The sequence below is a fragment of the Ylistrum balloti genome, unplaced genomic scaffold (genome assembly GCF_031769215.1).
Source record: "Ylistrum balloti isolate Yb309-2 unplaced genomic scaffold, AGI_CSIRO_Ybal_v1 Utg369986, whole genome shotgun sequence".
NCBI classification, from domain to species: Eukaryota; Metazoa; Mollusca; class Bivalvia; order Pectinida; family Pectinidae; genus Ylistrum; species Ylistrum balloti.
The window spans coordinates 801,427-815,721 of NW_026782071.1; the positions used below are offsets into that span (position 1 = coordinate 801,427).

Here is a 14,295-nt window from a genome sequence, read left to right on the forward strand (position 1 = left end):
TATTGGACGATTGATAAATGAGAACCCCCAACCTGAAATGTGTTACCTTTGACCCCTCCCAATTTTACACATTTTGTGGTGTCCGTTGCCATCACTCTAGGTTGACCTTTGTCCCAGAAACGTAAGTGTGCCACAAAATTAATGAGACTTTCACAAGTGTATCGCCTCTCCTACCATTTTTCTCGCTCATTTTGACTAGTTTGGCGTTTATGGTGATATAAATGACAGAAAAAAATGTCTCATTTTTCCAACCTTAAATCTAAACATGTAATTTTGTAGAATTTTCACAGGAATAATTGATGAATTTTGTAAACATTTATCAAATATGTATGTTTTAATAACGTTTATTATTTTGCCGAAAATTCGCAACATAAAAACAATTCATCTAGAAACATATTTTAGTTTTATCTATTAAACGGGAGCTTTCTGTTGAATTTGCACGCGCTAATAATTAACACAACAGCAATATAAACAACCCAACTTCTCAAAGTTGTATCAACAACAACAACAACAATGATAAACAACAAAGTCAACGACGACAACGAGAACGACGACAACAACAGCAACAACAAAGTCAACAACGACAACGAGAACGACGACAACAACAGCAACAACAAAGTCAACAACGACAACGAGAACGACGACAACAACAGCAACAACGAGAACGACGACAATAACAGCAACAACAAAGTCAACAACGAGAACGACGACAACAACAGCAACAACAAAGTCAACAACGACAACGAGAACGACGTCAACAACAGCAACAACAATGTCAACAACGACAACGAGAACAACGACAACAACAGCAACAACAAAGTCAACAACGACGACCAGAACAACAGTGCAGACCATTACAGCAACGACAACATCAGCAACAATAACAAAATCAACGACGACGGCGGGAACGACAACAATGACATCAACAACAACATCGACAACGACAAAACAACCACACTGGCAACAATAACCATGACATATATAAAAACTATACAACAAGTTGTGTCAACTTACAATAATCACTCTGGTTGACTCATATGTAAGATCATGGAAGGTTTTACTGTTCCGAAGCTGTGTATGAATTTTAAATTGAACATATATATGTTTTGATCAAAGACAAGGCTGCATATGGTTGGTACCAAGTTGAAAGTAATTCTTTATCATTTGTGGCACAGCAAGAAATTTTCTTTCTGGAAATCAGCCTTCTCACCCTTATCGCAATTTCTCTGAAGCTTTGCAATTAATTAAGTTATATTAATCAACATTAATCAAAGACGAATATATCGATGAAACTCAGTGACTTATGACTTATCCGAGCCGAGATGCTGTTCATTCGTTCATTAACACATTCATAGGATGAGAAAATTTCACAGCTGTCACCAATGTATTGTATGTATAAAACATATGATGAATCTGTCATTGTTTACAAGAAATATTCAATGCTGCGTTACTTATTTTTATTTATTGTCCATTAAGTAAGATAATCGATCAAATTTTTATTTCAACTTATGTCTAATTGAGCATATGACGGAAGAGAAATATATCTCCACGCTGTACATTTACCAGGTAAAGTACCTGCCTAATATCATATTTTTTCCTGTTATTACTCAGGTGTTTTTCATGTAATGCAATGTCATCGAACGCTGTATACTGATCTGTAGTAATTATGTAGTAGATCACATAAACACCATCAACGACAACTAGGCGACAGGGGGAGACGCTCAACTGTCAAAAACTGGACTGAAAGCGATTACGACAATATCAATACTATCATAATTCCTTGAACAAGGTCACTGTGTTATGTCGATGTATATATATATATATATATACTTCATTAAGTTATGACTCAAATCCATGCATTTTTATTTATTGAAATGAACACTTCAGAAAATTCGTCTTCAGACATGTGATTGAAAGTTACGAAGTAGTTTTTCATTATTTATTTAGGTTGAGTATACATGAAGCTGAATTTCCAGACTAAGTTCTTACATGAAAAGATAACGTATGTACTTAGGCAGTCATTGTGAGGATACGTTTGTATAAAGTCATTTCAATTATAAAGGTAATACTGTCGGTGTGCATGAGTTCACACAACCAAGGTAAAGAAAAGACAGAGTAAATTAAAAATTTAGCGGATTAAGCTTACCGTTAAGTCACAATGTAAATAAACACTGTCCCATTATTGACGTGACGAGGAATATAATAGTATGTCAGTTAAATCTACTCTACATTTGTTGTTACTATGTATACAAGTAGCACGCGGAGAGGTAGTAACACCTTTACAATCGTATACCTGATCGGGTTGTCGTCTTCTGTGTGTATACAGAGAGGATCGATCCGATTGGTCACTTAGAAAATGGGCGGAGCTAAATGACCATTGTTGGAGATTTTTACTACTACACACGATTAAACACACATTTTGGTGAATTTAAACAGGATAAAGGGTACTCTGTCAACGGGATTATTTATATTTTCACTTGTCTTCATACAGCGCTGTAAAGTTTGACTTGTCGACCAAAGGATTAGCTCGGCAGTGGGTTTGTTAACAGGAGACGATGAGACATGATGCTATTTTGAGTTAGTGCATTGCTGCATATACCTGGATCACATTGACTGGTAGAAAGACACAGGTAGACCAGGTGTGTTGAAACGTTGCGTACCTCTCATTACCATATCGATTTAATTAGTGATCTACTGGATACAGGGGTACTGTTTGTCGTAGGCTCAATGTTCTGTAAACTTCTGTAAATGGAATTGCATGATGGCCGAGCGATCACCATCTTTGTTTATTGTAGTGTGTTGTATGTGGGTTGTCGTTAATAGTACGACCATTAAAATACAATACAGCACAATTGAGGAGAGTGGCAGTGATGACGTCATCGGCAATACTGCTGTTGATGCTGGACTAGCCGATATGGTAGAAAATGCCGAAGAGTTACAAGCATTGAGGTATAGTTTGCTCAAAAATGGAAATCCGGACGCATCTAGATTTTACGTTGATGAAAACACTGGAGATCTTCTAACGTCTGAATCTTTAGACCGAGACGTCATTTGTGCGTTTGTTCCTGTTGGTTCTGACTGCTATCTTACAATGTTCGTCATTGCACAATCATCAACCGGAAGCTTTTTCAAGATCGAAGTTCAAATATTAGTTATTGATATTAACGATAACACGCCAACATTTGAAAAAGACGTGGATAGTCTTGCCGTACCGGAAGGGACCGAATTGGGAACGTCGTTCGCGCTGGATGGTGCGCAGGATCCGGATAATGGGATTTACTCGGTACAGTCATACAGAGTTAATTCAAATGACATACCTTTTGTTGCAGAAGCTGACAAATTTGCTGATGGACAGTCCATGTTGAAGTTGATTGTAAATGGTACCCTAGACAGAGAACAAAAGGCTTCCTATATGCTCCACATATTGGCGTATGATGGAGGTCAACCACCAAACATTGGATCCCTTATGGTCAACATCACCGTCACGGATGTCAATGAATTCCCGCCAAAATTCACACAATCTGTGTACAACGTCACCATCTTCGAAGACCATGACGTAAATGGTAGCATAACAACGGCCAAGGCCATTGATCCGGACGGAGGTATCAACGGGGAAGTACTTTACTCACTCAGCCCTTTGCAGTCTGCAACAGTCCTAGAGAGGTTCCGAATAGACTCCACTACTGGGGAGATAACTTTACGTACCTCCTTAATGGAGGATAGTAATGAGGAATATCGAATGATTATAGAAGCTTATGATAAGGCAAAACAACCAATGATGTCACAGGCTCAAGTTTTCATCAAGGTCATTGACAATCATAACAACGTTCCGACAATCAGGGTTGACCTTTTGTCAAATACGAACTATGCCGAGATCTCGGAACACGCGAGTCAAGGGGCGGCGGTAGCGCATGTTGCTGTGACTGACAAAGACACCGGAGCCAACGGTCTGGTGGTCTGTAACGTCTTGAACGACAACTTCCGGATACAGAAATACGAGGACATGGAATATAAGATAGTTGTGTATACGTCATTAAATCGTGAGGTGACTGAAGAATATAACGTCACGGTAAAATGTGATGATGCTGGAACTCCACCAAAGCACGTGACGTCATCGTTTAAGGTGCTTGTACTGGACGAAAACGATAACGCGCCAAGATTCACACAGCAGAACTACTATGCCCATATAAAGGAAAACAACGATATTGGTAAAGAGGCAATTACAGTGTCGGCAACAGATATCGATAAAGGTACCAACGCTCTGATGACGTATGCCTTGACCCCTACGGACGATCAGAGATTCAAAATACAGCCAGAAACAGGTCAGGTATCGGTAAACATTCGCCTAAATAGAGAGGTACAGGGGCAATATAGCTTCCAGGTAATGGCCGTAGATATGGGAACTCCCTCTCTAACCGGTACAGCAGTGGTATATATTATCGTCGAGGACGAAAACGATAACTCGCCCACATTTGGTGAGAACCATTTCCACTTCTACGTACAGGAAAATCTCGCGCCGAACACGAGTATTGGCATTGTAAGTGCGTACGATGTTGACCTTGCTGAGAACGGCGAAATTGATTACTCATTATCATCACTAAAGGAAGCGCCGATGCCATTTTGGCTCATGGAGAACGGAAGTATTATGACGTCATCAGTTCTCGACCGTGAGATAGTGGAACGGTATGACCTTAAGATGACAGCAGTGGACCGAGGTGACCCTCCTCGAGAGGGGTCAGCAGTCATCACAGTCCACGTGATTGATGATAACGACAATGGACCCATCATCACGTTCCCATCGGAGACCAACAGTTCCGTCTCCATCCCGTACGAAACACCACAAAATCGGGTCATAAGTACGATAAACGCTTACGATCAAGATTCTGGACTAAATGCAAAGCTATCGTTTTTCACCACAGATTTCAACATATCGGATTATTTTTTATTAAACAGTTTTTCTGGAGACATTTATCTTATAAAACAACTTTCTTCATCAGATATCGGAACTTACTCCTTTGAGGTACTCGTGCAAGACGGGGGCATGTTTCCGCTCTACGCCACTCGGACAATGACCATAGCCATTACGGACAGTTTGACCAGTGAAAGTTTCCCTAAATATGTCACGATAGCGATCTGTATATCCGTGATTACCATATTTCTGGCAGTGCTTTTATTTTTTGCCATATACCTTGTGAGGCGTTACGACCTGAGAAAACCAGACAGTTTTAACAAACACGTTGATGAGAGTTTCTCCGACAAAACAACTCCAGACGAAATTGAGGCCGGATTTGGGGACTTAACCGTTGACCGGAACAGCAATATATACAGCCCACAGACGTTCAGTGTGATCGGTATCCCCAAAAGGCCCCAAATCATCGATCGATCAATATCGTTACAGGTGAGTACATGTGACATCTTCACCGGAGTATCTTCCCACCCTGCCACCGGGGACCGAACATTGTCTACTTGTTCTGGTACGGTGGTAAGGTCAGAGGAACTCGGGAGTACCTTACTAATATTTTTCGGTTGTCCCACTACACTCTTTTCCAGAACAGTCTCACACTGGATGTAAAGACGTTCTAGTTTCTAATTTCAGATATTAGTGACACAATCGTTTCTGTTTAACTTCGCTATAAAGTCTTTCCGTCATCACTTTATATAACCGCGGTATAATGACAATAATCTAACCTCTATTTACTGTATTTCATATAATTTTCTTTTTTTTTGTGAATCCCTCTGCTTGTCCCTCGATATATCGCCAAACCCCCGTGTAATGCTGATATTCTGCTTTGTAATTATGTCAGTATACCGAATATTAGCAAATGTAAAAAATAAACAGGTTAACGAAAATAAACAGCATGGTTAAGATACGTGTAGTATTTATGTAATTCATGAAGGACATTTCATGTAATAACCTTTGAAATTCTTGGAACAACCGAACAGTATAACAGTTTTAGTAATCTGCCGGATCCTGTCACGGATTTGCATATTTTTAAAAGTGATATCGAACATTACCAATCTATTTTCTTCTCTTTCCTTCCCTCTTCCTTCTTCATACTCCTTCCGCCTCATTTCCCTTTCTTTTCTCTCCCCTCCTCCTCCCCCCGGCACCCATCTTCGTTCTCCATCTGCTTCTCTATAATTCCCCCGAACCCCGTTAGTTTTAGATATGGTGATTATACCGGGTGACTGCCCTTTTATGGAGAGGATGCCGGTAATTGAAGTGTAATTCCTTGATGAAAGGTAAAAGACACGGGATTGATAATCTATCGATTTTAAGTAATGAAGTTCTAAGTCTCATTCAATGGTTAATCGATCTCAGCTGGGTCGCATACCCCCTTAAGTCTAGTTAGTTTTACACCACAATATTTTTTTTCACTTCATTAAAAGTTTAATTCACAACTTTCATGCTAGTATAATAAGACCTTCCGTGGTATAAATGAACGGTTCCTTGGGAAATTGTAATATAACGACCGAGATTAACAAACACAGTTCTGCTTGTATCACAACTCATACAGTACATTGTCTTTCAGCTCTTTAAGTATCATATATATGCAATGTATAGAAATAGGGATGTCTGTTTAAATTATTTTTTTCAGTAAGAACACAAAGTTATTATTTACAATTTAGAGATAAAATTATACAATATTAGGGATAGAAAATAGCAACAGCAAACAATCATAAAAATAAATAAGAAAAGAACATAAAAAATAAAAACACAAAAGCCAAAAGCAAATTTCAATACAAATTTAGATAGTATAGAGCAAGGTATTGAATTAAACTGCATCATACAACACTGTCAGTGATGCTACATCATACTGTTTTTTGTCCCACTAGGACTCGTCAGTGATGCTATATCAAACAGTTTTTCGTCTAGGAATCGTCAGTGATGCTCTATCAAAAAGTTTTTCGTCTAGGACTCGTCAGTGATGCTATATCATACAGTTTTTCGTCACTCTAGGACTCGTCAGTGATGCTATATCATACAGTTTTTCGTCCCTCTAGGACTCGTCAGTGATGCTATATCATACAGTTTTTCGTCTAGGACTCGTCAGTGATGGTATATCATAGTTTTTCGTCCCTCTAGGACTCGTCAGTGATGCTAAGGGCTTACATTATGTAAAATCTTCGACAGGAAATAAAATATATGTGAGTGTTTAGGACTGTACAAGTGAAAACATGCTTACAGTTTAAACGAGGGGCCTGATAATAAAGAAATAAAAACAATGGGTAATTGTGTCGTAATTATAAACACCGATATATATACAACGGGAAAATGAAACGAGACATTAGTTTCAGAGCTTTCAGTTATGCAGCCATAATACGCTTAATAGATATTGTCATTCACAATACTAGATATCTAATAACGTTCGGTTTAAACGTATAAAAAATTTAAACGTTTTATTTTGGACTAGCTACTCACTCTCCATAATTGAGTTTTAGTTGTCATAAAATTGCTCTCAGCCCGGCAAGTCATTCTTTATTTCCTACCGGGTGTAGAATATATACATTGTATTATAGGAAATTTTTACCATGATATGACAGATACAAAAACTCAAGGCTGTTTGTATGTATATATTGCGGAAATTGAAATAAAACTAGTTAAATGCGTAATATTTTTTATACATTTCCCAAATGAAAAATAAACATCCTGAAACTTATCAAAATATATTGAAATTGATGTTTTGACATTTCCTCTTTGCGGCTGTTGAATAAAGGATATTATTGTCGTGTAAAATGTATAAAGTTGTTTTTAAAGTCAAAAATATCGACATACAATAGCAGCGTCTAACAGCTTTAGATCCCGTTGGAGAGTTTAAAGGAAAATATTGTTTAAAATTCTGAATTCTTAACAGAGATTACACCCCCGAGTCATCTTGCTGAATAAATGTTTGCTCGGCAGTTTGGTTGAATTGAAAATAAAAATCATGATTTTTAAAAGATTGTGTCTCGTTTACTCATGAAATATCAATTCTAAAACTGTTTATCAACAGTGTGTGTTGAAATCTATCCGCTATATTGTCTTTTTATTTATTTTTTTTTCATAATAAACTTATTTTGTATTTTACTGTACATGGATACAGACTGAAAAAAAAATCATTTTGACACGTCTACGATCATTTGAGACCTTAGAGGGCTGTTACAAATGTACACAATTACTCTGCTCAGGTTCGTTTCGTTTCTTCTTTTCCTGTGGGAATTTCTATTTTTCAACTTACGTTCAAGTCGCCGAGATAGTTACTTTGAGCAATTTACAAATGCCATTATTTCATAATGTAATGTAATTTGGTGTGGGCTGTCAACTAAAATGTATGGGCCGTGTAATGTCTCTCGAGTTCTGCAGGCAGTGCATATTCCATTGCAGTCTGTACAGAGAAAAGTAGTCGGAGGGTTTGTTGTTTTCGATGAAGGGTGTCAAAAAAAGCTTAGATTTGTATTGCGATCGGTGACGATCGTGCTTAATTAAACTTTGGGGAGCCACATATACAGTTTTTAACACTGTAAATGTGTTTCAACGTTTCAAGGTAGTGTGTGCTTGTTGGCGATACCAGCTTTAGATGACGTATACAGGGAGTCCAAAGGGAGTCACTGCACATTCTATAATTGTCGCAAGGCTCTATGGTTCGCACCTGCCTGACCCGTTACCACCGTTCAGGTGTGTAATTTTAACAAATAATTGACTCCGTATCGAAAACAGTGTCTCTACGTACCGGGCTAATGTCAATGTATAATAGTACTCAACCCGAGACGAGTTAGACAAAACATCTGAAAGGGCCATCAGCTGAATCAGATTTTCACATCAAATTAAAATACCAATTTCTCTTTTACTTTTATGTGTAAAGCTTAAGTGAATCACAAAGTCGATATCTGCTTATGATCCATGCATTTTCACGGTGAAATTTCACAGATCTGTATGAAAATTCACCAGATCATCTTCATCATAACGACTATCCTCAAGCTGATCAGACTTAAATTACTTCGTGTCGCCGAAAACATTTCCATATGAATGTACAGATAACACATCTACACCATGTCCACGCGCCTGTTAGATCTGTATCTCCGGTTTTAATTTTACTTTTTAAACCGGAAGAAAATGTCACGAACTTTTTGATTTTCGCCCATTGTTGATTTGTTTGAAACTGGACCCATGCGTAATTAATAGCAGCCATATTGGTTTATTTTTGTCGACTCAACGGGTGTCTATCGTACATAAAATCACCAAAAAACCTTCTTGCATTAATCTTTTGACGTTTAGATTGCCGACTTCCATGCTCAGATGTTATCAGATGAGCTAAATTTCCCGTTCAGGGATATTTAATGATGACGTATCTATACATATAGGTGTGTTGGCAGTGAGTTGGGAACAAAAGACACTTGGGCAGGCCCGCTCTCCATTACTGGTCGGAGAAACTCAGCGATCCCGTTCTCTATTGTACAAAGCCAGTTAGACTGAAATATGATCACATCTGCAAAAAATATAATTTGAGAAACTTGTTTATAAACGGCTAAGTTTTTTTTCAACATGCATGAGTATTTAAACATGACTCGGCAAGGGATTTTTGTAAACATATTCAAAGCTTTATAAAACGGGAAGTGTTTAATTAAAATTTAAAAACAGCTTTGATTTGGTTATTTTTGATAACAATGTTTGATATTTGTAATGGAAAATCTGCCGTCTTGAAGTAAAATAAAATGATTTAGTTGTAAATTGATATTCTAATATACATAAATCATTGTCCCGAGTTTTGATATTCAAATGAAGTTATGAATTCTAATCGTTAATGATTTTTCTTTTATCAAGCTATTTTAAGATGAAAGGATAGGTTTAATAATTACCAATTCTGATAACTAACGATGTAAATCAGCACACCAACCTTGCATTTACAGGTAGCTGACAGAGTATGTCAGTAATGTATACAGTAATTATTGATAAAATATCCACAGATTTAGAAATCTGATTTGTGTAATTATGACCCGTTCACGAAACTCATGTTTGATTCTTAAATAATACAGATTGTATGTTTTTGACATGGTTTTATTCCGTGTGGTATGACCATTTAAACCGGTACACGTTTCTAGGTTTGGTTCCAACATTAACCAGTTCAGTGACAAGCTATGTGTTCATTTGAGAATATTTACACAGAACCTACATTGTAGGCAACTGACACTTTATGTTCTGTGAAACTAGAAACACCCGGTACATATCGATAACGAGGTTATTCAGGGTGGGCTGTTCTCGTGTGCACTTTTTAGAAGCGGTAAGCAAGTGCTTGTTTATGTGTAGAATTTTGATTAAGAAAAAGATTTTACATGCGTGGTTTTGTGTATGTGCCGAGAGAAAGGAGTTTTTTTCATGCTAACACACATGTTTTTATTGAAACAGACAGATGTCGATCGTCACGATATCACTTCCAGGCGATCAATTATTAATGTTAAGCACACAGATATTAATTTAACATGCATTGCCCATGGTTTTGACGAGCACGTGATATCTTATGAAAATAGGACACGAACACATTTCTGACAGGGATTTATTTTCATGCCGTTCTGTTGTAAACACTTAAGAGTTGATAACGAGTAGCATGAATCTGAATTTTCTATTCTGTTGTTACTTCAAAATAGATAAATTGTTATGAATTACAAGGCATTTTAGGCCTCTCACCAGTGTTACAGTAAACCGCATCCTGTATTCACATATTTTTGAAATTTACACGCTCTGTTTCAGATCTTCGAAACTTATTTCATCGTAGGAAATCATATTTAATTATTCAAATTGACAGATTGAATAGGGGTTGATTATCAAGGCATGACCGGAAACCGGAAATTTGTTTTAGATGAACGATAACTCCTGCCTATTTTCATCTTGTTTACATTATGACTGAATGGGCGTCATCCATAAAGCATATAATGTAATTTGTCCGGTTCACCGATTCCAAGATAATCAATTGAAAATCACGCTATCTCTTCTAATTGTATAATTCCGTGCTTCCATTCCATTACCGAATTCTTGTATTTTTCCCGATAGGTACCCATTGTCCCTGAATTGCCCAGTTCCGTCCACCCGAGTGACGATCCCGTATGGGCTCCCCCTGGTGGCGAAATTAATGACGACGAAAGACACCGGAACCAGTTGATAAACCTACAGTACCAACAATCACTTCTGCGGATAAAAAGCTGCAAACGGTCCAATTCAAGCTTGGTAAGTCAACTGTTAATTTTAATAACTAACCGAAAATCTTAACGAAAAAGAAAATAGAACTTACACGCTAGGTGAACTTTGAGTTTATCTCATTGATAATATTAACGATAATATTGTATTTAGAAAAGAACCCATTTATTTTCGTTGATATAAGCCAGACTTGGCTATCATCCTTGCGCTAGAGAACGAATTTGTTTACAATCTGATTAGCTAATCTAAAAGCAAACCTGTATGATCCATCACAATCCAATAATGTCAGTTTTTGACATAACACGAACTGTTTATTGATTGTATTTCTAAAGTAAAGCGTAAAAGTGACAGGCATTTATTAAATTTACGTTGAATTCACTTTTAAATTCGGTATAGAATTTCAAAAATGAGTCCTCACTTGTTGTAACAGGATGTACAATCGTCAACGGAAACGGTGACCTGATATTTCACTTGTCATTCGATTCTATGGTCATAACGGTACAATAACTCCGCAATACCCGGGGTACTTGTCAAATTTTTATCAAAGGCGAGAGTCATATACAGATTTGAGGGACAGGATACCGGCGAAAGTTCACCCGTAATGACAATTAAGGACAAGGGAATGATCCTTGTCTAGGACAGGGGGGCGAAGATAAAACATATTCTACCCTATAAGTTTTATACTAGTAATTCATAATGATATTATTTCGACAAAGACACAAAATAAACAAGAAGATTAATGCGATTTAAACGACCTTATTCTGGCAATTGATCAAAATTAAAAACGAGTCGAGGCATTTCAAATCTCTTGTGTACATGTAGTATAAATTGTATTGACTATTTTGACGCATGGTTCATTACGCTGGACGACGAAGACTTACAATAAGAACATTGGTAAAGATATCAACATTTCAAAATCCATTTATATCTGCCGTTTTGACATCAAATGGTAATGATAAATAGAACCCGAGGTATCAATAATTAATTCTGAACTATAAACAAATCCTACATAAACAAACAAACACAATTTAAAGTAGTAAACAACTGTATCATAAACGACGAACAATTTCTCACCTATAATAATTTTTTTTTAAATATGTTTATAACTTTCTGAAACAGAAACCTAAATTCCTCGTTTGTCGTTTAAATAAGGTTGTATATAATGAAGCGTGATTTAACACCCTTTTACAAGCTACCCTTCAGCCAATACTTTAATCTAAATTCATTACGTTCGTTTCCTTTCGTATAAAAATGAGCAACAATGTACAAAAGCTGTTTCTTATCTTCAGTTAAACATTAACAGGAAAATGTAGCAGTGTTCACCGAGGAGCAATATTTCAGGCGTAAAAACATGTTGGATGTTTTTTTTATTTTGCCAAGGTCACTGACAAACTGTATAACACTGAGTTTTATTTTCCTGGCAGATATGTCGTTTAATCAAGGTCGTTTTTGTCCTTGAAATGAAATTTTGTTGTAAACAAAATCGCAATTGCTTCCAGCAGCAATATATGGGACTAAATATTTCAAGCGGGTTACACAGCTCTATCCGTTCTTAAACAAATGTCCGCCGACAGTTGTTCCTAGTTTTGTTGGCAGATGATCCGTCTCTGCGTCAAATTGAGAAAATGCAGATAACCAAATAAGTGCGTGCAGGTGAAACACCAACAAAATCCTGATTTATAGTTCGGAACTTATTTTGACTTATTATTGGCTTTAGCCACCACTTAAAGCTTTCCAATACTATCATCCTTACCGTTCATTTCGAATTTCCAGAGAAAAGGTCTGGAACTTTCTCATATATACATATCGGAAGTGATCGATAGCATCGCGCGTGCGCATGTGATTTTAAAAAATATGTCCGTAGATTGTTTGTATGCTTGTGAACTACCAAGGACATAATTGCGGCGGGGTCTCCTTGTAGTAGCTGGTGGTTACATCACAGAACAATGTACGGGAGGTCCGTCGCATGTTATCAAGAGCAATTAGGATCTTATCCATGGACATAACCAGTCAGCACAGACCGGGAACCTCTTAGCTCCTTTAGAAACACAAACTGACACTAATACCGGGACCGTCAAACTGTGCACTTCCGGTTTTCACCTGAGTTTGTGTATGCCAACAGATTTAACCATGACAGTCCCCTTATCTCTTACAAAAATACGCTTTCCATTGTCTGTCTTTGGCTAGATAGTGTTTAAATATGTATATATTGTCGCTGCGTAATTAGAATTGATGAAGTATTTTTGATATCTTAACACCAGGGGGACAGGAACAGGGATTAGGGGCTGTTAACTTTTCCAGTAGGATATGAAAATCGCGTCAAAATATATCCCCAGGAAAATGCCGAACCGATGTACCTTTGACGTTCTTTAATCAATTTATAGACATCTGAGAACCACGGTAAATACATATCAAATAATAACTTTATAATAAATACAACATATGTACGCACTTGTTCGGTTCTGGTATCTGATTTTCTCATGATTGTGTACAATAAACATCCTACTTGCATATATCTCACGCCTCGCATGGCTAGCGGTGCGTACGACCCTTATTAAATCAATAAATCGCATTGAGTTTGAATTTTCTCCAACAATTAGGTAGAATAATGTGAATTCAATTATGGATAAATACTTAATGTGACTTTAATTGGACAATGACCCCCAGGTCCCTTCCATAAACTATCTCAGACCATTGGTTTTGACAGAAAGAACATGTAGTGTTTTTATTCAAATGAGTTTATGACTTGAGGACACGCATGCGTAGATCTATGATACATCAAAGAAAGCACGTGTATTATTGGATGTGAGAACCGTGACGTTTTATATGTTTGTCAATATATACTTACTGTAATTATACTGTATTTTTTTATTTTCTTTCAGACGATTTGACAAATCATTATGGAGCGGGAGCGGAGGAAATGTAATTGGTTAATTTTATGATATATGAAATGAAAGATTCCATTTGAGAAGTTTTTTTATCGTCTTCATGATAATCACCGTCCATAAACTGATAGCGCGAATGATTCTGAACTCTTTTGTAGTGAAGGAGAACAAATTATCACGTCTTTAATGATCTGTCCATTAGTTAATTTAGAAAAAAAAAGATATATATAAGTACAATTT

At 37.0% G+C, this 14,295-nt stretch overlaps 1 protein-coding gene across 1 annotated transcript; it reads left to right on the forward strand.

The window, feature by feature from the left end:
- The first annotated feature begins 2,761 nt into the window (after positions 1-2,761).
- LOC132547860 (protocadherin-1-like) lies at positions 2,762-14,061 on the forward strand. Its single transcript, XM_060211665.1, has 3 exons — positions 2,762-5,398; positions 11,027-11,200; positions 14,053-14,061. Exons 1-3 carry the CDS (start codon positions 2,762-2,764, stop codon positions 14,059-14,061), a joined length of 2,820 nt encoding a protein of 939 aa, XP_060067648.1.
- The last annotated feature ends 234 nt before the right edge of the window (positions 14,062-14,295 follow it).

Excerpts from the sequence above, each read along its gene's own strand:
- LOC132547860 (XM_060211665.1), top strand. The coding sequence starts at position 2,762 with ATGGCCGAGCGATCACCATCTTTGTTTATTGTAGTGTGTTGTATGTGG. Across the intron at positions 5,399-11,026 it reads ATCGATCAATATCGTTACAG|GTACCCATTGTCCCTGAATT; the intron begins GTGAGTACATGT and ends TTTTCCCGATAG.